The 23,302-nt window shown below is 39.5% G+C and overlaps 1 protein-coding gene across 2 annotated transcripts in view; it reads left to right on the forward strand.

Moving 5' to 3' along the window:
* The window catches only part of LOC126187659 (INO80 complex subunit D-like), a 158,209-nt gene that overhangs the window by 97,335 nt on the left and 37,572 nt on the right, over positions 1–23,302 (forward strand). For both annotated transcript variants that reach the window (XM_049928875.1, XM_049928876.1), the window contains 2 exons: positions 4,869–5,106; positions 6,422–6,602. In XM_049928875.1, coding sequence (XP_049784832.1) covers positions 4,869–5,106; positions 6,422–6,602 — 419 coding nt within the window. The remainder of the gene's footprint in view (positions 1–4,868; positions 5,107–6,421; positions 6,603–23,302) is intronic.

Consider the following 23,302-nt stretch of genomic DNA (forward strand, 5'->3'; position numbering starts at 1 on the left):
ACATTTGACGCTTCGGTCCGTAGAACACCAGTTTTGTTTCTGCTGATAACGACGTCCTCGTGAGTAGGCCCCGCCTGGAGATTCGTATGGGGGACTATTTTACCTCCGGACTATTTTAAACAAGAGCAAGCCATCATCATTTAACCATGCAGTGAAGCTGCATGTCCTCAGGAAAAGTTGTGGCTGTAGTTTCCCCTTGCTTTCAGCCGTTCACAGTACCAGCACAGCAAGTCTGTTTTGGTTGATGTTACAAGGCCAGATCAGTCAATCATCCAGACTGTTGCCCCTGAAACTACTGAAAGGTTGCTGCTGCCGCCCCTCTTCAGAAACCACACATTTGTCTGGCCTCTCAACAGACAAGCCTCTTTCGTTGCACCCATGGTACGGCTATCTGTATCACTGAGGCATGCAAGCCTCCCCACCAATGGCAAGTGCCATGGTTCATGTCGGGGGGGGGGGGGGGGGGGGGGGGGGGGGCGCATGACATCGCATACACAACCATTTTAGAAATATTGTAGCAGTAAATATCAGACGATTGAAGGAGCTTCAAAATTGCTTTCCACTTCTCTTCAATGTCTTCTGGTACTTTTCTAGAACTCGAACTACAACATACACTTTGGTTTTCAATTATCTGGGTCAAAAATGTATTTTCGTCAAATAGATCGTCAGTACTTGTGGAATCTTTTATAATTTAATTAACGACTTGTGTGACCCATCCAAGTGCTAGCTAAATCCGACAGCGCTTAACTTCGATGATTTGATGGGAACCGCTACTACCACTGTGGGGAGGCTGTTGACTTATATTCTTTTTATAAGTTAACATTAAACACACATTCTTTTGGCCATTACTAAATGATGGGACCAAAAATGAATAAAATAAGATTATCAATAATTTATAAATGATTTACTTCACACACAAAAACAACATAAATATATTGCCCCATGTTGTGTTGGCAAATGCCTAAGGGGAAAGTTTTGGTGGAACAGGTAGCCATGCCTCCACATTGATGTAAGAGCTTTCTACAAAAGAGACACAGCCTTAAGACAATGTTTAGAAGTGCGATGGTGGTTTAAAAGTGTGTTGTCAGACACATAAATCTACAATTTTAAAAAATCTGTGCCCCTCATAAACCCTGGAGATTTTGCAACCCTGGCCATAACCTCGGAGAGCACTAAAAAACCAGAACTGTGCAAGCTGATCCCAGTCTTTGATAAACCTAAGCATAATAGTTAAGTTATTTGACTGGTAAGCTGAACGTTGTGGGTGTGTTTCCTGTCAAGTGCCATTTTTGTTACATCTTTATCAAAATGACTGTGATTATTATTAACAATTTATTAATTGGTTTAAATGTGATCTTATTTCTGATCCTTTGTCACTCCATTTTAGTCATCATATTAACTTTTTTATGACAACTACAACCAACAAAATGTATGTCTTGCAACGAAAAATAAATATTTGCATTATTGTACAGCCAATACAAATAGATTATTTTGTTTTCTGTTCATTGACTATTAGATCAGTATTTTTCAACTTTTAAATTTTACACTAGCTAGATCAAAGTAATTAGAACCACATGGACCTAGGTTCCAAATGAAAAATTGATAAAAATAAGTAATAAACAATATTGAATTAAGAAAATAGGTAAGATGGTTAAAATGATTCAGTAAAAACTTAGAAATGAAAATTTTGAACTGAACTAATTAACTGAATAAAAACAATGATCAGTCATTTTGATAAAGATTAAAAAAATACAAAAAACACATGGACTTGAACCAAACTTCCACGTACCAGCTTAATATCTTAACCTTTGGGCTACATTGCTATTTTGAACAAATTCTGTTGTGTTTATGGTTCTAGTGAATACCGAGGATTTCTTTTTTGGAAATTACCGTATTTACTCGAATCTAAGCCGCACTCGAATCTAAGCCGCACCTGAAAAATGAGACTCGAAATCAAGGGAAAAAAAATTTCCCGAATCTAAGTCGCACCTGAAATTTGAGACTCGAAATTCAAGTGGAGAGAAAAGTTTTAGGTCGCATCTCCAAATCGAAACAAAGTTGGCCCATTGTAATATGAGACACAATTTAGGTCCAATGAATAACAATACAGCTACAGTAGTTTGGTTAGAGTCGTAAGCTTAGCAGTTAAGCTTTACCAGGTAGCCATTGCTATGCGTCAAGTGCTCCGTCCGTATTTATACCTTTACGCTTCCTTTTTCACGTGCTTCGTCTGGTTTGAATTGATTGCTTATTTTCCTTTGATCTGATAAGCGTCGTTTTCTTTGTTATAGGTGTTTACGTCACTCTAAGCTGAAAATGCATTACTGTACTGTGTCATGCATTGTTTGTCGCATTCTGATAGTGCGTGTTTACGGCCTGTCGCCGCTCGCGGCATAGCTTGCTTTTGTGCGCGCTACCGCCGCTTACGATTAAAAAAAAAAAAAAAGAAAAGAAAGGGGGGGGGGGGGAGAGAGAGAGAGAGAGAGAGAGAGAGAGAGAGGAATCGTCTCATTAGCGAAACAATGGCAAGAGACTGCTATTTGTTGTTACTTACACTGCTGCATTCTTTGATAATGTTCAACAAGAACCAAATAATAGACTCCATATGATAGAATATGTTCTGAATTAAAGTTTAGCGAAAATTTTTCTCCATTTGAAAATCTTTGCAGGCGCCTCTTTAGTGCATTACATTCTGCACAGGTATTAGATTTATCATAGATTTAAAAATCTAGTCAATTGCTGTGCTTCATTTCTGACTGTATCACTATTAGGCATAAGAATAATACGAATATAAACATGACATGATATGTATATTCTTCCGCGTTTGCTGTTGTCTCACTCTAGTTTTGTAGTTTATTAGGCAGACAGGATTTAAATGAGATAGCAGCAAACACGAAACAATACATGGCAAAATGTTTATTTTCGTATTATTCTTATGGTGAAGAGAATACTGCATGTGATTCACAATTCATACAAGTTCCTATTAGCAACCATCTCTTCTCACAGGTATGGAAAAATTCAGAACGCAGTTTTGGCCATATTGACAAACATCCCAGTCTTGCCAGTCGGATTTTCGTAGTATATTGAAATGCTGCTACATTTGAAGATGAACAATATGGAATTTGTATTTACTTTGTTGGATAATCTATGAAAATGCCATTGTCGAAACTCGGGGCGGAGAAAAAAAGCTCGTCTTCCACTTTTTTTTTTTTTTTTTTTTTTTTTTTTTTTTTCATTTATTTACTGACGCAGAGGTTTTGGTGCCAGTTTTATCTTTGTGCCTACAAAGCATGCCTGTGTAGCGCTACATATATTCGACGGCAGACGTTAGTTGTGGCGGCACCCACTAACATTTTTCAGAACTTCCGCTTGCTTTGCACTCGATTCTAAGCCGCAGGCAGTTTTTTGGATTACAAAAACCGGAAAAAAAAGTGCGGCTTAGATTCGAGTAAATACGGTACATGCAACACGGGCCCACTGGGGTGAATGGTGGCAGAGTGTGGTACCTGGGAGCCCAATATACACAACCCCCATAGGTGGTTTCAAAAAGTTGATACCACCCCCATAACCTCTCGTTGTCAGCTGTTGGCCATGGAGCTTCATCTTTTCTCACTTTGATCGTACATATGGACACAAATTTGTCATAGCTTGAGATTATCAGTGTCATGATTTTACTTCTATTATAGTCTCTGGTTATGTGTTGTCTTTTAAGTTTTCAAGTAGTCCACTGTTAGAGCATCAAAATCTATACATTTGATATTCCTGCAAATTGTATGATCCGATTTATGTATTGTGTCATACAGAAAGAAATGGTGTTGACACCTGCGCGGTATCTCTTACGTTGTCAGTCTCGTTTATTATGATTACATCCATGAGACTGTAAAGATGTTCCATGTAGAAAAAAGATTGTACTGGTAGAAGACCCATGTTGTTGCAAGTAAATAATTTTCACAGGGTTATTCTACAAAATGTTTTTTTAAAAAGTTCTTATATCATTTATCCCATGACAATGACGTATTCATAGGGGGGGCTGAATAGTTGTAATGTCAGCTGGAATGGTGTTGTGCTGATGTTTAATTACTTTCCAATTAAGTATTTGAAGCTCCCTAGTCATCTCAGTGAACATGAATTCCTATTGTCATGTGCCACGAGGGTTCATAATTTTGAGCTTAAGGAGATTTACACGTAGTGTTGCTGGAGGAGGGAAAAAATCAGTGCGGTGTGGTCAGTATGGAATTTGTAAATTGGGGGAAATGGCTGAAAATGAGTTCTATTATGAAGGCAAGTTTTCTCTTTTGCAAAATTCTGTGTGACAAGTTTATAGTTAAACTAGAGAACTGCATTCGCCAGGCAAACACAAGTGTTTTTAAAGAGTACTTCATGAGATCTTATGGTAGCAACAGGGTTAACTCCCTGTTTACAACTCCGTAGATGATGAATTATATTGAAAGATTCGCTATTAGTTTGTGAGAATTTTTTCCTTTGTTACAAAGATTTGTGATCTTTTCATTATAGAGTGTATGCCACATGTTTGCCCATCAGATGCACCCAATAAGCTGTATACTAAGTGAATGTATTTTTCCTTGCCCTACTTAAGGTGTTGGCAGAAGTATGAAGCTTCTCTTTCTGGACTGTAAACATAGCTTGACAGCATAGACTAGAATTTAGAAAAAAGGCTTTTTATCTGAGTAACTTTATATCTAAAGCTGTATGACAAGCATTTGAGTACCATGCGGTTAACACATTGTCACATTATTTTTTGCTTCAGCTTTGTTACTTTATTTAATATTTTGTTTATTACTACAGTGATAAGATAAAAAATGTACATTTTTGTCCATAATAACTGAAGCTGTTTCATGAATTTTTAGGTCAAAATTAACAATGCTCGTGAAGCGGAGATGCAGTTATCGGAAAGGAGAATCAGAAGCATGCAAGAGTTTGGCACTTCCTTGTACTCAACACTGCCTGCGACATATCATGTATAATGTTGATCAGTTGTTGTATGAGCATTGTACAGCCAAATTCTCAGACAATACACAGTGTTGTGTTCCTGTTTTTGACATATGCCATGAATTACCATTGTGTCCAGAACATGCAAGGAAACGGGTAAGCGCTTCAATGTGTTTCTCAAATCAGTGATTCACAAATGTATGCTAGCTCTCTCTCTTCCTCTCTCTCTCTCTCTCTCTCTCTCTGTCACACACACACACACACACACACTTCGTCTCACCAATCTTATTCTTATTTCATTTTTTATTTATTTTTACAGTCCTTGTTGTCCCTACCATCACTCATTCACCTTCAATATTTTTCCCTTACATCTAAGACATTTATATCCTATTTATTTATTTAGAGTTAAGCTCTCATCTATTATTTTCTGACATCTGCATCATAGTATGAGTAGTGTTTAATTTGAATCTAGAATCTTGTGTGTGTGTGTGTGTGTGTGTGTGTGTGTGTGTGTGTGTGTGTGTGTGTGTTTTGTTGTTGTTGTTGTTGTTGTTGTCTTCATGACAGTTTGTTTGTTTCACATTCCTTCAAGTTATGTGATGTGGTTTGACCTCAGGGGCTGTGAGAAACAGAATGTAAAAATTGCGTCTTGCTGAGAGTTGACATCTGACTATACCATGTTCTTATGATTCAGTTTTTTTCCGACATTTTTTCCTTTCTTTTCAGGAATTGTTTGTTACCCTTTCTCTGTTTTTTGAAAAATAGGGAAGAGGACGACAGAACACAGCTGTTTTGAAGGTTGTAAGTTTTTTGGTCCTCACCTCAGAACATAATTGGAAAATTATAGCCTTGGCCAAGACATTGGTTCCTGTATCCCAGCTGAGCATATACACTGCCAAAAGTGGAATAGGGCTCAATATCTTGGTGTCCATCCATATTTGAGTTGTCTGTCCCATCTGTAGATGACCAGAGGCAAATGGAAGAAAGGTTCTCCAAGACTGTGTCTCATTGTCCAAGTCTCATCTCTAATAACCTCAATGTCAGATGGAAAAATAATTGTCATCTTTGATATGACATAAGAAGAAGTATTATCCTCTTTTTAGTTTTGATGTTATCCCTCAGTTTTAGAGGTCACTAGAATGGTATATGAAATTTGATTCTGAAATAGGCTCATAGAATAGGTATGAACAATAAAGTTGGTTGTGAAGCCCACTTTCTGTTTGTGTGGTGATTTATCATTCTGTACTGTGTAATATACCAAGACAAGAAGTGAACGGATGGTAACTGTCGAAATGCTGGGACTGTGTTTTTCATCATTTTTTAACATGCGCTGTAGTGGAAACTGATTCAAATTTTTCAGCAATGTATCTGAATTATACATCATGGAGTGGTCCATGATAGCAGACCATCAGATATTTTGAAGATGTGCTTAGTATTAGTAAGTTGTCATTGATTATTTCTTTGCCTACAGGATAATTATGATCGGATGTGTGCAGAGACTAGACCAAAAAAGATCCGAAAAAAGGCAAAACCATCAGCCATGACTAGACCCAGTAAAAGAGGAAAGAAAAAGAGAAGACTGCACAGGCTGACAGACTCAACATCTGCAGAGGAGATATCACCTCAAGCCACTGTTGTGTCAGACACGCCAGGTGAGGTCATAGTAATTAATAATTTATATTAGTAAATGCCTGGGAGAAGCAGTACAGTAAGCCACTTCATCTTGGCCTTTTGGAACATACCAAAGCTGACTATAGAGTCTATTTCGAAGCAGACAGGTATGGATGGAACAGGAGATGTGGATAGCATTCATTTTATGACTGACAGAATTGAAGATATGCATAATGACTTTTGTCAACCTTCTTGTCATGTCATCTTCATTACAAATCTTCAGTCTGTAAAATTCAGCATTCCTTACATGAATTTCATCATCTCAAGTTTATATTTAAGAGAGAAATGGTCATTATGTACTCCATTATGTAATGGATGTATATACTGCACCATAGTGCAGTCTGCATACATTATTAAGCAAGAGCATTTATTTATTTATTTACTTTTAAGTCATCACTTTACAACTGATTTGTTAGTTTGTTAGTTTCATGTTCCATGGATCATTAACACGATAAATCATAATAATGTAGAATGAGTCATTTTACATATACATCACAACTTAATTCTTAAGTATGGTTTCATGCTATATATGTATAAAATTTGTTACTTTTTTTTTTTTTAATCTGATCTGAATAGTAATTCCCACCCACCAACTTTTACACATTACGGTAAGATAAATTCTTCTACAGATTAGAACAACTTGGGAAAGAGAAACTTTTTTAGCTGGTTTCAAATTTTACTTAGCTGTCTGTAAGACATTTTATATCCCTAGGTGTTGTTGTTGTTGATGTGGTCTTTAGTCCAGAGACTGGTTTGATGCAGCTCTCCATGCTACTCTATCCTGTGCAAGCTTCTTCATCTCCCAGTACCTACTGCAACCTACATCTTTCTGAATCTGCTTAGTGTATTCATCTCTTGGTCTCTCTCTGCAATTTTTACCCTCTACACTGCCCTCCAATAGTAAATTGGTGATCCCTTAATGTCTCATAACATGTCCTACCAACCAATCCATTCTTCTAGTCAAGTTGTGCCACAAATTTCTCTTCTCCTCAATTCTGTTCAATGCGTCCTCATTAGTTATGTGATATACCCATCTAATCTAAAGCATTCTTCTGTAGCACCACATTTCAAAAGCTTCTATTCTCTTCTTGTCCAAACTATTTATTGTCCATGTTTCACTTCCATACATGGCTACACTCCCTAGGTAAGTTATCATACATTTTTGTTGCAGTATTGTGTACCCCTTTTTGTGGTAAGGACAACCTTAATGTGGAGTAATGAATGTCTTTTTCCTTATGGTATTGTAATTGTGTACTTAATTTTTCCTTTTGAACTGCAGTGGATTATTTGCAACAAAATTCATGAGGGAATAAATATACAATGAAGCAGTAGTCAGATTGCCCTTCTATTGAAACAGATGTCTACAAGATGGTAGTGGGCATGCACTACATATTATTCTTACACCACATTTTGGAACAATGAAGACTCTTTCTTAAGACCATTATTCCATATGGCGTTAATATATCAAAATACGCAAAATATGCCAACTTATTGAACTCCCCCAGATTTGTATTGATTCTAAGTGCAAATGTGGCTGGACTACGTTGTTTTATGAGTTCCAAAATGTACTTTTCCCGGTTTAAATTCTCATCAGTTTGAACACCTAAGAATTTTGAAGTTTACACCCTATTTATCATTTCCTCATTATGTTTTACCCTTATCATTGGTGTAGTGCCCCCAGATGTGCGTAACTGAATGTGTTGTGCATTTTCCAAATTGGGGATGAAACCATCCACAGAAAACTAGTCAATGATGCTTTTAAGAACATTGTTTTACTATTTATTCTGTTTCTGTATGCATGATTTGATTGATTACAGTAGTAGAGTTATCTGCAAAAAGAACTAATTCCACTTGTCTGTTAGATGGGAGATCATTTACATATATGAGAAACAATAGTGGACCTATGATTAAGCCTTGGGGAAGCCCATATGTGATTCTCTCCTGTCAGGAAAATGTCCTCAGATTACATTGGTCAAATTATTAAGCAGGACTTTGTGCGTTATTTTGGTTAGGTATGACATTATCCACTGGTTGGCTGTACAATCAACCATAGAACTTTAATTTATCTATGAATATCTAGTGCTTCACATAGTCAAATGCCTTAGAGAGGTCCAGAAAATATCAATCATCATTATTTTGTTATTTAATGCTTGTAAAATTTGGTGAGTGAACATGTAAATGACATTTTATGTAGAACAACTCTTCTGAAATCCAAACTGTGATCTTCTGAGCACATTATTGTTGCTCAGGTGAGATATTATTGTAGAATACATAACCTTCTCAAAAATTTTGGAAACTGATTTCATAATGAAAAAGGTCAGTAGTTATTCCTATCTCTCCTATTACCTTTGTTATTTAGGGGTTTGACAATGGGATATTTCAGTCTCTGTGGAGAAGTGCCTTGTGTTAGTGAGGCATTACATATTCCAGAGAAGACAGAGATTATTATATGGGAACAAATCTATAGTATTCTGTTGGAAACACCATAAAAACCAAATGAGCTTTTATTTTTGAGAGAGTGTATAATTTTCTTAATTTCGAAAGAACAATTTGGTGATACATTCATTTTACAGAATCATATGAGAGTTACTTTTTTGACATACTATTCTGATATTTATCTTGAACTGTTCCTCCCTTTACTTTCTACTATAGTTAATAAATTGTTATTAAATATATTTGCTACGGGTAACTCATTATTAATAGCCCTTCCATTCAGTTCAATAGTGATGTCATCCTGTTCTGTGGCTGGTTGTCCTGTCTCTCGTTTCACTACAGTCTATATAGCCCTACTTCTGTTGTTGGAATTACTGATTTCTTTCTTAATGTGCATGTTCCTTAACTTTTTTAAATAACTATTCTTAGTACTTTTGAGTAGTTTTTGTGGTGTACAACTGCTGCAGGATCTCTACTTCTTCTTGCCAACAAATACATTCCCTCTTCCTTCACAAAATTCACTAGTCCCACTAGTGATCCATGTTTTTTCAACCCCCCCCCCTCCCCCCCGGGAAAGGAATTAGTGTACCCCAACTGTCTGCGTCTACTGTAAGCCATGTAATAGTGTGAACGTGTTCAAATGTCTAGGAGTCATGGAACTGAGGTGGAATGTGGGGACCAGCCCAATATTCACATAGTGGGATCTGACAGTTTATTAATCTTTGAGACAAATATTATATGCGAAAGCTTTGCTTTTCTTGTAGCAACACTATGTATATTAACTTAAACCATTAACTTTTCCTGTTGGTGGAATTAGAATTTATACTTTAATAATACGAAAATATGCAGCGTACATGTTGCTGCACACCAAAGATCTTTCCAAAACGTGTTTTTTCCCCTGAGTTTCGTTTTCTAAAGTTCCAGGAAATTCTACACTGGTGTATAAAACCATAGCCATTCAAAGGATTTGTAAGTTTTACAGTTTCGACGGAGTATACACACTGTTATATGTCAGGTTTCATGATGATGTGCCCATCATTTCGTTAATAGTCATAGTTATTGTGGTATGGATATGGAAGTAAGACACTGCGTGAAATTTGAAAAAAATTGCAATGACAAATAGGGGTCACCATGATTTTGCATTTGGTGCATATTATATAACACATTGCCTTTTCCCAGATGACTTTTTGGCTCACATGGTCTTCATATCTCTTCCCAAATAAAAGTTTTTTTTGTTTTGTTGTCTTCTTCTTTACGTTCAGCAGTATCCTCACCACCTAATTCCATTACAGAACTGCCTTCAGGTTCTTCAACCTCATCTTGTGAATTGATGTCACTCTCCTCACCAAGATCCTCAGATAACATGCAGTCTTCCTTCTCATTGCACATCAGCAAATCCTGTATTTGTTCGAGATGTCAAAGGTTAGACAAATCGTAATAATTCCGAGCTGTATCTGTGGAGAATCTGTAGTGTAAAAGAGAGTACTTCAGTATAATTACATATTCAGATGCAATGTACCTGAAAGGCCAGCTCAGTATACTATATATTTTCACAAAATATTCACAAAATTCGCAGTACTCGTCCTTCAAGTGAGCAAAACTCTGATGAAAAAGAACCAAAAATACACAGCTCCGTAATTAAGATGCAATCAGACGCAATGAGCTCAAGAAGCCACTTACGTCATATCTGTTCCCCATGAAGCTGCACAAAAACTAATGGAGGAGGTTGTAAAAAACACCAGATGATAGGAAGGTTCTAATGACAGGGAAATCTTTTGCAGCCAGATTGGGCAGAAAGGAACAAAAACATGTCAGCTGTGTCTGTCAGGCCAATTGCACCCGATGGAGCATTAATGAAAGAATTTAATTTTTTATGGCCATTTATAGCTAGTGAAATGAGACATGCTATGGGTTTGGGAACAACATAATTGAAGACATTATACATTTATTTTGTACTGAGGATGTGCTTTTTCATAAGCTACTGACCTTACTTTTCCTAGTTCCTCAGATAATAAATCACTGTTTCAGAATTCTCTCACAGTTATGTCTGCACAACATACTAGTGAGGGACCATTTTGTAAACTCCACTGTGTTTTGACAAAACAAGAAAATTTTAACACGGCAGCAAGAGAAATGTGTTGGTTTTACTCAAAATTCGCCACTCGTGTCACTTCTCTGAAAGTTACAAATGGTTAGCAAGCCAAGCAAAAATAAATCACTGCATTTTCAGCGGAGTTCTTTTTATATACTAACCAAAGCAGAGGTGACAGACCTTTTTGAATGGTCACCATGCAAGTGGGGGTGCGGAGGTGCTCCGTTTAATATTTACAACTGCAATTCCCCTCCAGTGCTTGGAATTTATCATACAGCACCTGCCTGTAACCCCCACTACTATCACTCTCCCCACGCATGCCCTGGCAAATGCACATCTTCCGGCCATGGTATTTTGCCCAGACTCTAATTTTCAGCAGGTGCATCCAGGTGTGGGGGTGGGCTCAGTTTTTTAACTGGTGGCAAAGTTCTGCTGGGGACCCAGTACTGCGGGGTATACTGCTGTACTCATGCCCAGGGATACGGGCAAACACCACATTGGCAAGGAAGGCAGAGAAAGTGGACTGAGTATGGTGTATGGTGGACTTGGTGTACATGGCACCTCATTCCTGGAGGAACCCAAGAGCGGGATAAACAGTCTGAGCACAGAAAGGCAGTAGTCAAGTGAAGGAAAACCACTGTTACGAATCACCTGGCCTTCCGTATAAGGGGTTTAGGCAATGGACCTGCGCTACACACTAGTAAAAGAAACCACATGCAAAATTTCAGCCTCAAAATGGAATGGATCGAAACAAAAATGACAACAGGCATGAAAAAGGACAATGAGAATTGCAACGTGGAACATATAAAAACGGTCTGATAGAAACCAAAGGGAAAGGGAATGGCGCAGAAGAGAGAAGTGATTACATACACATTTATAATGGCATACCAAAAGGACAATGAGCCCAAGGTAAAATTACTATTGTCATAAAGAAACAACTAAAACCACCTGGGAATGTATCAGCAACAGAATTCTGCAAGTACTGATGAAGCTAAAGAACCTTTTCATGGCAATTATTACTGCATACTCTCCAAGTGACTATGCTAATTCCACACCCAACTGACAAGATCCCTTGAAAATAATAGGGAATCACAAAGAAATAGTTTTATTAGGAGACTTAACTGCAAGAACAGGGTGGAAAGCCAACAACAGTGTAGTGGAACAACATGGTGAAAATGCCGTAAATAATAATTATGAAAGGTTGATAGAATTCTGGTTGCAAAATGACTTCAGTATTCCAAATTACCGCACAAGATTTGGTGCATAAGAGATCTGCAGCTGAGATGCATGAAAATTAATTTAGCGAGATCCAATTCAGTTGTACTAATATATATTCAAACCATGATTGGTTTCTGGATTTTAAAATACAATCTTCAGGTTGTAAAATTATTGTATTAGGCAACCAATAACATGCGGTCAGGCCAGCCAGTGCAAGAGCTCCAATCGTTGCTTGTTGGCAGAAACTGTCAGTCCCCGGGCAGTTGCACGGTAGGAATGCCAACCGTTACTGACATGTTTATGTCATTTCGTTGTTTCTCTGTGGTGTATGGGCACTCAACAGCAAGGTTGGCGGAGACCTCACAAATATTAGAAGAAATGAATGTTAGTAAAAGAGCCAAAAATGTTGTCACATTCGCTCACTTGTGTGGAGCCACACAATCACTCTGTATCACACACTGTAAAACAGAGGCACAGGGGTAAGTGACCCGCTGACCACTTACAAAAAAACATGTGTGCGCCAGTAGCCCTGTTAACACATCAAGAACATCTCTAAATTTTTGGAAACAAGTTGGACAGATCACAAAACATTAAAACTCTAACCACATTCATTTCAACTTCACTTAAAATAGAGGGCAGATCTGTCAGCAAAGATGCCGCTGCCCTCTGGACTGAAAATAGAACAGTCTAGTAAAATGTGGTGCACAGTGATCTGTATGCCACGAGCACCAGACACTGGAGGCTCTTCTCACTGGAGCAAGTAGCCATGTGTTGTAGGACTGTGAAGATGAGTAAGGGGGACATCATCCCACCTTCATGTCTGAAAGGAAGTATGCCACGGCCGCATACTGTGCTTTACTAGACACAGCTTATTATCAGTCACTTCCAGCCACTCGTCTTCCTTCGACACATGGCTCTGTACCTCAGCGGGAAGGTGACAGCGTGCAGGGTGATGGCACACCGAAGTAACTGATGGTTACAACATGCCTATTTGAGTGCTACATTAGCTCTTTCATTCTGTATAATACTCGTGTAGCCTGGCACTCAGCTGAAAGACACTTCCTTCCTCAGCCATTGTAGTTGGAGGAAGGTGCTCTGGATATTCTGGACTGCTTAATTTACTGTATACAAGCTTCGTAGAGAGTGATGGACACTCAGAGAATCGGAACAGACAAGAATTTAACACTCAAAGCATGCCTTGTGCTCCAGTGCCCGCAAGATCGCATATAGTTCCGCATAAATGGCATTAAAGACTCGTGGAAATCTGATCTTGAGAACACAATCAGGAAAACAACACATCAACCCATGGAGTCCCCCTATTTCGACCTACCTGTAAAGACAGGTGTGGAGTTGTGATGCTCAGTTAAAATGACAGAAAATGAAGTATTATAGACATATGCTGGAGCACAATCTCTCCTGTACTGCACTAAATCTAAAATTACACCGGATCTCTGCAATAACCATGATAGCAAGCAGTTAAAAGCATGAATTTGGGGTCGTACAAGCTCTGCACCAATTGACTCCAGCACACACGGCATGTGGATACCAAATGGCATTGTTGTTCATGGACGATTGGAGAAAAGCATTTCAAGAGGTGGACAAGCAACAGTATGGTAAGCAGATGAATTCAGAGCTGCGAGGAACTTGCATGCTGATGCACCATGAGGAGCTGCCACCAGATGGTGAGTGGCAGTCCCCCAGCCCCAGCGCAGAAACTGGGTGTGGGGCTGGTTCTGCCTTTCAGGTCTCTCAGGTGTGGTAACCACAACAATTTAGAGTTAAAAATGATGCTGCATTGGTTTTTAAAATGGAGAATGGTATCCCTCATAAGCAAGTCAAATAAATTAAAAATATGATGAGAATGATTAAAATAAACGTACACGCACATTGATCTGCAGAAAACAAAACCTGTCTCTGCAGCCCTTGCCTCTAACCTCCACACTGTAAGCTGCAGCTTACAAGTCGCTGTTGCAACACTGGAGGAGGATCAGAAAACAGCAAAATTGTCCACAAAAAAGGATCATTGTTGGGACTCTGTACTGTACACATGTTACTGTTTATGGCTATGGCAACATTTAGGGTAACATTTAAAACACTGCCCAGAGGGACACCATTCTCTTGCTCAAAACTATCTGAAGCCCTGTCACCAATGCAGCACCTAAAAAATTGCTTACAAAAGAAAGGCTGTATGAGGTGGCCAACAGAGCACCGTCAAAGTTGTTCTAGATTATAATGTCTCCAAGTAGTGTTGTACGCCTTTCTGATGTCAAAGAAAATACCGAGACAGTCATGTTTACATAGGAAAACCTGTTGAATAGCAGCCTCTAGCAGCGACAGGTTGTCAAGAGTATACCAAAATCTTAACAACCCATACTGATAATGGCTAAAGAGTTGCCAAGTCTCTAACAACCAGACCAGATGATGGTTAACCTTTCGCTTTAGGACCTTTCCTACACAGCTTATTAAGGCGACGTTCCAGTAACTACTGGGACATGTGTAGTCCTTCCCTGGTTTTAGGAGGGGAATCAGAATGGCCTGTCACCATGAGTTGGGCAAGTGATCTGTCTGCCAGGAGGATTTCCTTTGATGTTGCTGGCAAATGTTGAAGCATGCAGTACCGGATTTGGTCATGACCATGTGCAGTATATTGAGTCTCAGACAGTGCCAGTCCCAAGTCCCACATGGAGAAAGGGCAACTGTAAGACTCAGAATTGTGGGATCTGAAGCCCAGTTTGCCCCTCTCTGCAATCACACAGTAGTGGCTAAACACCAGATCCAGGTTGGCATTGGCAATAGTCCCTGCAAAATGTTGTGCCATGGTCTGAGCGATGTCTCCAGGCACTGTGTGGAGACACCCCTGTTTACTGGAAATCCTCCTGATGACTTCCCACAATTTTGTAGGACAAGCAGAACTGTTTCATATAGTCCAGGAACACTTGTCATGACCTTTTCTTGCTTACCTTGGCTCTTGCAACTCGAAATGCTATGAGGCTGCCTGCCATTGGGTGGCATTTAAACCGTCGAAGTGCCGCACACGTGTCCCAGATTGCTGAATGGTAGTCATCAGTCCTCCAAGATACAGGTTGCCTCTTAAGATGACATGAGGATTTAGGGAAGGCTAAGTCAGCAGCCTATGAATTACTTGTGTGATATGGTCCACGCATCCCTGGATGCTGTTGTGGTGTTCAAACAGAGACAGCTGGCTGAACCATGACCAGTTAGCCCCATGATCATCCAGTTCAGTGGCTTCTGTTCCAGCAGTCCCCCATCCAGTAGTGGTCACTGTTAATGGAGGTCATCAGTTGCTTCCCACTGTGCTGAGTCTGCAAGGACTGGAGACGAGAAAGAGAGGTAGATTTCTGAGGACAACCCAGTAGCAGTCAAGAAATGAGTGGGACTGCCTGTGTTGAGGATGCATGGCTCCTGAGACTTCATGAAGTTCTCAGACTTGATCCCTGGGGCAAGTAGTCCGAACCCCATAATACATTATGGGCATTGAAATCACCCGGTAGGTAAAATGGGCAGGGGAATTTTGGATTGAGACCTGTGAGAGCCTCAGAGTCTTATCGCATCCTGTGGAGGTAAATACAGGGAGCAGATAGTGATCTGACCTGGATGAACAGCAATGGCTACTGCTTGTAGGTCAGTAACCAAGGAGAAAGCAGAGGAGTTGTGTGTGTTATTAACAAACACAGCAACTCATCCCTTGGCTCTTTCCCCAGTCACATCATTTTCTCGGTGGTGGGTATAGTGCCGTAGCACAGGGACGTCAGTGGCTTTGAAATGTGTTTCCTGTAGACATAAGCACAGAAAGTATGCCTATGCCCGGAGTTTTGGTTCCTCCATATGAGATCAGAACCCATTTATGTTTCACTGTAGTATGGGAGCCTTTTATCATGGGATTGCACTTTTAACTTGTCTTTCCACCAAGGTGGGGAACGCGCAACAGGTGGAGGTTCAGCCTTGGGGCAAGATGGTTGCAGTGAACAGACTTCACAGTCCATTGGCTATGAAGCGGAAGCAGTATAACTGTCAAGTCGAATGACACCGACAAGGTCTGCAGTCTTCTGCCTGTTTTCACCTGGGTTGCCATTTTGGTCCGAGAGGGCTTTGTAGGAGTTACTGCAGCAGTAGTGGAGCCAGCACTTGATTTTTTACCACTTCTGCCTTTGATGGGAGTTTCACAAGGGTGATGACTGTGGCTTTGTCCAATGTTCTTGGGAGGGCTATGGGATCTACAACAATTGCAGCTTGACAGATGCAGTGACAAACACGGTACTAGTACTAACATTAGCAACCTTTGTTTGTGTAGAAGTGTTTAGTGTGAAATAGGCTTCTTTAAGGGCCGAAGCAAAAGATGTAGTGAATGTGGGAGGATGCATGACCTGACAGATCTTCTTGGCTTCACCATACGGGATTCATTTTGATGTTTTAATTTCCTGTATCTTCCTTTCTTCGAGGAAGATAGCATAGCCCGTACTCCAGACTGGGTGATCCCCAGAACAATTCACTTACCTTGGAGGAGAGGAGCAGCCAGCTCTCTCATCGGCAGCCTCACCACATCTGCCACAAATGGCTTCACCCTCACATCCTAAGGCGGTGTGCCCAGAGCACTGGCATTTCAAACAGCACATTGGGTTGGGGATGTAGGGCCACACACTTAGACAAAGGAAACCTGTCTTGATATGCTGTGGGAGTTTTGTGCTATTGCAGGTAAGGATGGAGGAGTCAGATTTTACAAGATCCGCATCCACCCTTTTCAGTAAAAGGTCTCTTCTTGAGCTCTCACTTTCGGTTCCTCCCTGTACGTCAATTCAAGGTGGTGCGGATCTCCGTTTCTGTGCCATATTTCTCAAGGCATCTTCCTGGAGGTTTGTCGCTTGTTGCGAACTAGCAGTTTAAACCTACAGTGTTCATTTTGCAATCACCTGACTGATTTCAACACACCTGTGACTCCCTCTAAACCATTTTGAATATAAAAATATGAAAACCTTCTCAAAGCGGCCCTCCTTACATTTCACAATCACAAACACATTCTGCCCAGCTCTCTGTTACTATTGAATGAAGAAATCTCTTTAAATCCTGAGTCTGGAGGACTGGCTACAAAAGCCCTGTTGTTAGTCGGGTCTCGATACTACCCAGCAACCCATCCATTTTGCTGGGAGGAAGAAGAGGAAACTTCAAGGGTTACATCTTGGTCCCATGAACAGCTAGGGAAATAAAAGTCCACCTAGACAGAGCCTTGCATGCCTAGGTAAGCCTTATACACTACACAGTTGAGATGCAAAAGATCCCACAGAGATTGCCTGCTAACGATTGTTCCACCTAAACGGCCATGCATCTTCTCAGTGCACAGCAGACCTTGAGATTGACCCACAGCTTATGGTGACTAGGGCCAGCAGTGCGTATTAGACTCTAGCTCAGGATCCCCTGGGTGCCCAGCCTGTCCCAGCAAATGAATGCTGAGCCCCTGAGGGCTGTTTGTGTCATTTAAGAAGGGAAGCAGGAGAGATTGTACAAACTATTGTGGTATTAATGCCACCCATGGCAAAATCTACACTTGTATACTAAAAAAAGAGGATAGAAGAAGAAATAACTGAATCTGAAGAATAAAATGAATTCATATCTGGTCTCTCCAATGCCGATACAGTAATTATCCTCAAAAATGTAGTTCAGAAAAGAGCAGGTAGGAGGTGTCTTTGGAGACCTTCAAGAAGCTTAAGACACATTTCCACAAAACAAGTTGTGGGCAAGTCTGATTGATAATGTGTGTCATCAAGCTATGTGAAAGCTGTCAAATTGTTCTACAAAGACTGTATGGCACTGTTAAAAATCAGAAATCGTCCATCTCAAGAGTTTGATGTGAGGTGATAAAGAACCAGCTGCTTGAGGAGGCTTTGAAACTGTGGAAAAGAAAATGTGGAGGAATAGGTATCCCCATAGATGATGAGATTTTTACTGATGCAGCTGTGGATGAGGAACATGCTACTTATGTGCTTCACACATTAAAAGAAGAATATAAAAAACGGAGAATTACTGTAAGCATATCTGAAGGAGGGAGAAAATATTGTTAATTACATGCAAGTGGGTGCTGATATTGTTACTTTAAATACTTGATAGTAGCATAGTTGTCAAATGTTATAACTGTAGCTAATATAAACAATAAAATTGGCCAGGGCACAGGGGCCATAAAACAGTTAAACGGTGCCCTTTGGAACAATAACATAACCACACAGAACAAAACAAGTCTTAAAAATACAGACTTTGCTTGAAATTATTTGAATAGCAATTGTTGCAATTAATAGTTAATGTATAGGGAATGGCCAAAAATGTGGAAACACCAAAAACACAACACATTTCCATGCCCAGTGCAGTGTAGGAAACCCTTTGGCATTCAAAACAGCTTCAGGTCCTCTTGCAATGAATAAATACAGGTTATGTATGGCTTCCAAGCGAATCTTATATCAGTCTTCCTGCTAAGTAGTGGCACGTTCAGATAACAATAACGATGGAGGTGGATATGGATCACACGCCCTTCTCTCCGAAGTAGACCACGAAGCTCGATAACATTGAGATCTGGTAACTGTGGTGACCAGGAAAGATGCAGAAATTCATCCTCTTGCTCACAGAACCAGTGTTGGATGATGCAAACTGTGTGAACAGGGGTCATGTTGTCTTGGAACACAGCATCACCATTGAGGAACAGACATTGTACCATGGGATGGACTGAATCAGCTAAAATGGTCACATAAGCTGCGGTAGTAATGCAGCCTTGCAGAGTGGGCATGGGGTCCATGGAATCAACAACCCCTCACCATGTTTCACTCTTTGGATGTAAACTTGACTAGAAGCTGGAAACAGTGTGACACAAGAGTCATCTGGCCAAATTACTTTCTTCCTTTGCCAAATAGTCCAGGTTTTGTGGCTCTGGCACCACATTTTCCTGTTACAGGCATTTGCATCCTGATAAGTAGTTTTGAAATTCCAGCCCGCCCTTCAATTCCCTGCTTTGTACCTCCCTTCATGTTGTTTTGGTGCTGACAGGGCTTGCGAGTGTGACAAAAGTTTTGCGGTGACTTTTGCTGCTACCATCCTCTTCTTTTTCATCAGTGTCCTCGTCAATTACCGTCTGGTATGATATATCAACACACACACTTTCAGCGGCATTGTGACGTAGGTGGATGATGTTTTTCTGCTTTCCCTATATGTTGCCTCATGACCAAAATCTTTGGTCAAGTTGGTTAGGGAAACACCCATCATATGAACACCAACAATTTTTCCATGAGCTCTGATATAATGCACTCACAACTACACAGAACACTGTTCTGACCACAAATGACACTTGCAACATGTGCCATTCATGGTCAAGTACGACAGTGCAACCTTCAGAAAATTGGACTAGCATCTGTATTTATGTTCAAGCAGGCATTTCTCACTGTGATTCCATATTTTTTCCAACCCCTGTACAGTCCCTTATTATTTAGTGACATTTGTGTTATCTTTGATATTCTCCTTGCCGAGTTTTTACAAGCTTTTTGTGCTGAAATACACTAATTTTTTCTTCTGGTCCTTCCTTTGTTGGAATATTTCTCTTCACAGTTGCCCATCAGATTTCTATGTGGTTCATGTCAGGTCTGTTCCCAAGCCAGGCTTAAAGCTTTGCTGTTTTTCTTCCAAAAATCTGGAAACTCTGCTTTACAACACAGTGCAACGGCATGCATGCAGAGCCTATCATCATTTGAGAACCTTTCACTGATTTCATTGGTTTCACCGAATTTCTTTGTACTGATGCTGCTCCATTGTGCCATCAGCAGTGTACAGCTTGCCTGTTCCTCTAATAGACGTCTCACTCCTGACCATTGTTGATGTTGGATGTTTTGTTTGCTGTTGAATACACTCTGTCTTGAATACTTCTCCTGGTCTCCTCCAGATTTACTGACAGATTCCTCCATTGTACTGAATACAGATTCATCACTGAAGCATACTTAGGTCAGAAACACAAAATTCTGTATTAGATGAATGATAAAGTTTCTATAAAATGCTTAATTTGAAATGAAAATCTCTTGAGTATTAAAATATTATCAGAATATACGTCAGAGAAAAAAAAGTGGATATTTCTAATACCACTTTACATGTTGATAAGTGCATGCATTCACATTAGGAGATACTGTATAATCCGAGCCATCAGCAACCTAATTGTAGGACAGAACTTATAAAAAAACATGAATTGTTTCGTAATCGGGGGGTCTAAGTTACAAGAAGAGAAAGATATACTTTGTTACTTAACATTGGCAACTTAATTCAAAATAATTGAAGCTTTTTGAGAGAAACTGTCAACAGTTGTGTTGCTGATAACATGCAAATGATGATGATATTTTATGTGGAACATATTTTTGAATGAAAAGCCTATTGTGGTTTAGGTAAAAGTAACTCAAATGAAAGGGTGGATTTTACCACGATTGGTGTCCAAGAGCTGCCGCTGAAGACTCTGATGTAGGCTTTGCAGACATTTTGTTGTGCTATGGCCAGCCCTGGATTAATTCTTCTGTGAAGAGATTGAACAAGGACCTGAATGGGCCACTTCAGGCAGTTGTGAAGTATTATATTAGTGTTATTCTAGAAGAATCTTTTGGGTGGTATTACTACAATAATCATAGGCTGCAGTTGAGTAAAAATGATGATGATTAAAACAATAATAAGGCGAAACCACGCAGCATAATGTACTAGAAAAATTCGCAGTAGATGTAAAGTTAACAAAATGAAAACTGCTTATGGTTTACTAGAACAAAAAATATTTGTACAAGAAGAAATACATACCTGGGAAAACAAAACTAAAACACTTTACCGCAGTGGTAAGAGCAGAACATTTATATGAATTTGAATGCTTAAGAATGAATTGAAGCTGCATAGAATAGATGTACCGGAAAGAAAGACCTTCAGGAAAATGATGAGTGCAGTGCAAGCTGCATATTTTTGGAAGATGAGAAGTATCAAGGAGATATACAAAAATATAGAAAAATTGTCAGAAGTAATGGCAAAGCAAAGATGAAATTACAATGAAATGAACACCCCAAGCTGCTTACAGGCGTTGACATACGTCAACGGGGACAGATGAAAATGTGTGCCCCGACCGGGACTCGAACCCGGGATCTCCTGCTTACATGGCAGACGCGCTATCCATCTGACCCACCGAGGACATAGAGAATAGCGCAAATGCAGGGATTTATCTCTGGCACGCCTCCCGTGAAACCCACATTCTCAACGTATTGTCCCGCACTACATTCATAGTGCCCCTGCCCATTATACTCATTACTCGCGGCGCGTTGCCGATTCCCATAAGAGGTGGGCTCTGTTTGTGCATTCGCACAGAAGAAGAAGATGGTCAAGTGGCCGGTGAGCCTTAACTATATATATACTAAGAAGGTATCTGTTCTTTAGGATATGATACCTTCTTAGTATATATAAAGCAAAGATGAATCTTCTTTGAACACACCTAGTAAATTAATGAGAATAGGTTAACAAAACAAATATTTTTGGGAAAAGAAATTGACAGTAGTAAGGATTACACAAATAAGAAAAGAACTGGAAAGATACAGTATCGAAGTATCAGAAATAACAGAAAGAAACCATATTAAGAATAAACTAGTAAATTTAGAAGTCTTTCAGGGAAGAAGAAATAAAAAATGGGTAATCACATAGACAAAAGAAAGGAAAAGATAACATGGGGAGAAAATGGAGTGCTGGAAAAATAAGAAATAACAAGAACAGAAATAGAAGTAGTCATATTATTTTAGTTGGTCAATATGAAGATTTAAGAAAAGATGCATGAGCAGACTATAAGGTTGGTCACAATCCGATGCAGACTAATTCCTGTGGTTATTGGGTTCAGGCAGACATGTTTTAGAAGCTGCATTCAGAATTTTAGCTTATAGTATTAGAAGAAACTGAAGTGACAGAAGATCCAGTTGCATCACAGAAGCAGAGAGAAAAAGATAAAATCAAATTACTGTATTTTATTAGATTATCATGTCCTAAAATCAGGTAGATGCAGTATTTCTTGAATTCCAAAAATCATTTGACTCAGTACCTCATCAGTGCTTATTTACAAGAGAATGATTATATGGGATATCAAACAAAATTGATGACTGCTGACTGGATTTGGAAACTTTTGGTTGGCAGGACACATTATCCTGCTTTCGCAGATGTTGAAGTAATTTCAGGAGTGCTCCAGGGAAGTGCTGATGTTCATGTTGTGTATAGGTGACCTGCCAGACGATATTAAAAGTAACCTTCAACTTTTTACACATGATGCAGTTATTTGTAATGATGTACTATCTGAAAAAAGTTGCTTAATATTTGGTCAGAGCTTGGTGATATTTTAAAGTGTTGCAAAGTTTGGCGACTTGCTTTAAATGTTCAGAAATGAACTGTGCACATTGCAAAATGTAGGATCACGATATCTTATAACTATAATACTAATAGTCACAATTGGAATCAGTAAAATACCTGTGACGTAATGATTTGTGGAGATATGAAGTGGAATAATACACACTCAGTTATAGACGAAACGTATGGCAGACTTTGGCTCATCTGTAGGACATTAAGAAAATACAGTCTGCAAAGGAGAATTCTTAAAAAACTCTCATGTGGTCCATTATAGAATATTGCACAGGTTTATGGGACTCACAGGAGGTAGAATTAACAGAAAATATTGAGTGTATGCAAAGAGGGACAGTACAGATGGTGAAAGTTTTTTTGTGACCAACAGGAGAGTGCTACAAAACTGGAACTGGCAATCACTTGAAGGATAGTGATCAGCTATCCCATGAAAACCTACTCGCAAAGTTTCAAGAATCATAGTTGAGGAAACTAGGTGTGCAATGCAGCCCCATATGTACTGTCCTCTGGGAACCACAAAGACAAGATCAGACTAATTAC

This window comes from Schistocerca cancellata, chromosome 5, assembly GCF_023864275.1.
Source record: "Schistocerca cancellata isolate TAMUIC-IGC-003103 chromosome 5, iqSchCanc2.1, whole genome shotgun sequence".
Taxonomy (NCBI): domain Eukaryota; kingdom Metazoa; phylum Arthropoda; class Insecta; order Orthoptera; family Acrididae; genus Schistocerca; species Schistocerca cancellata.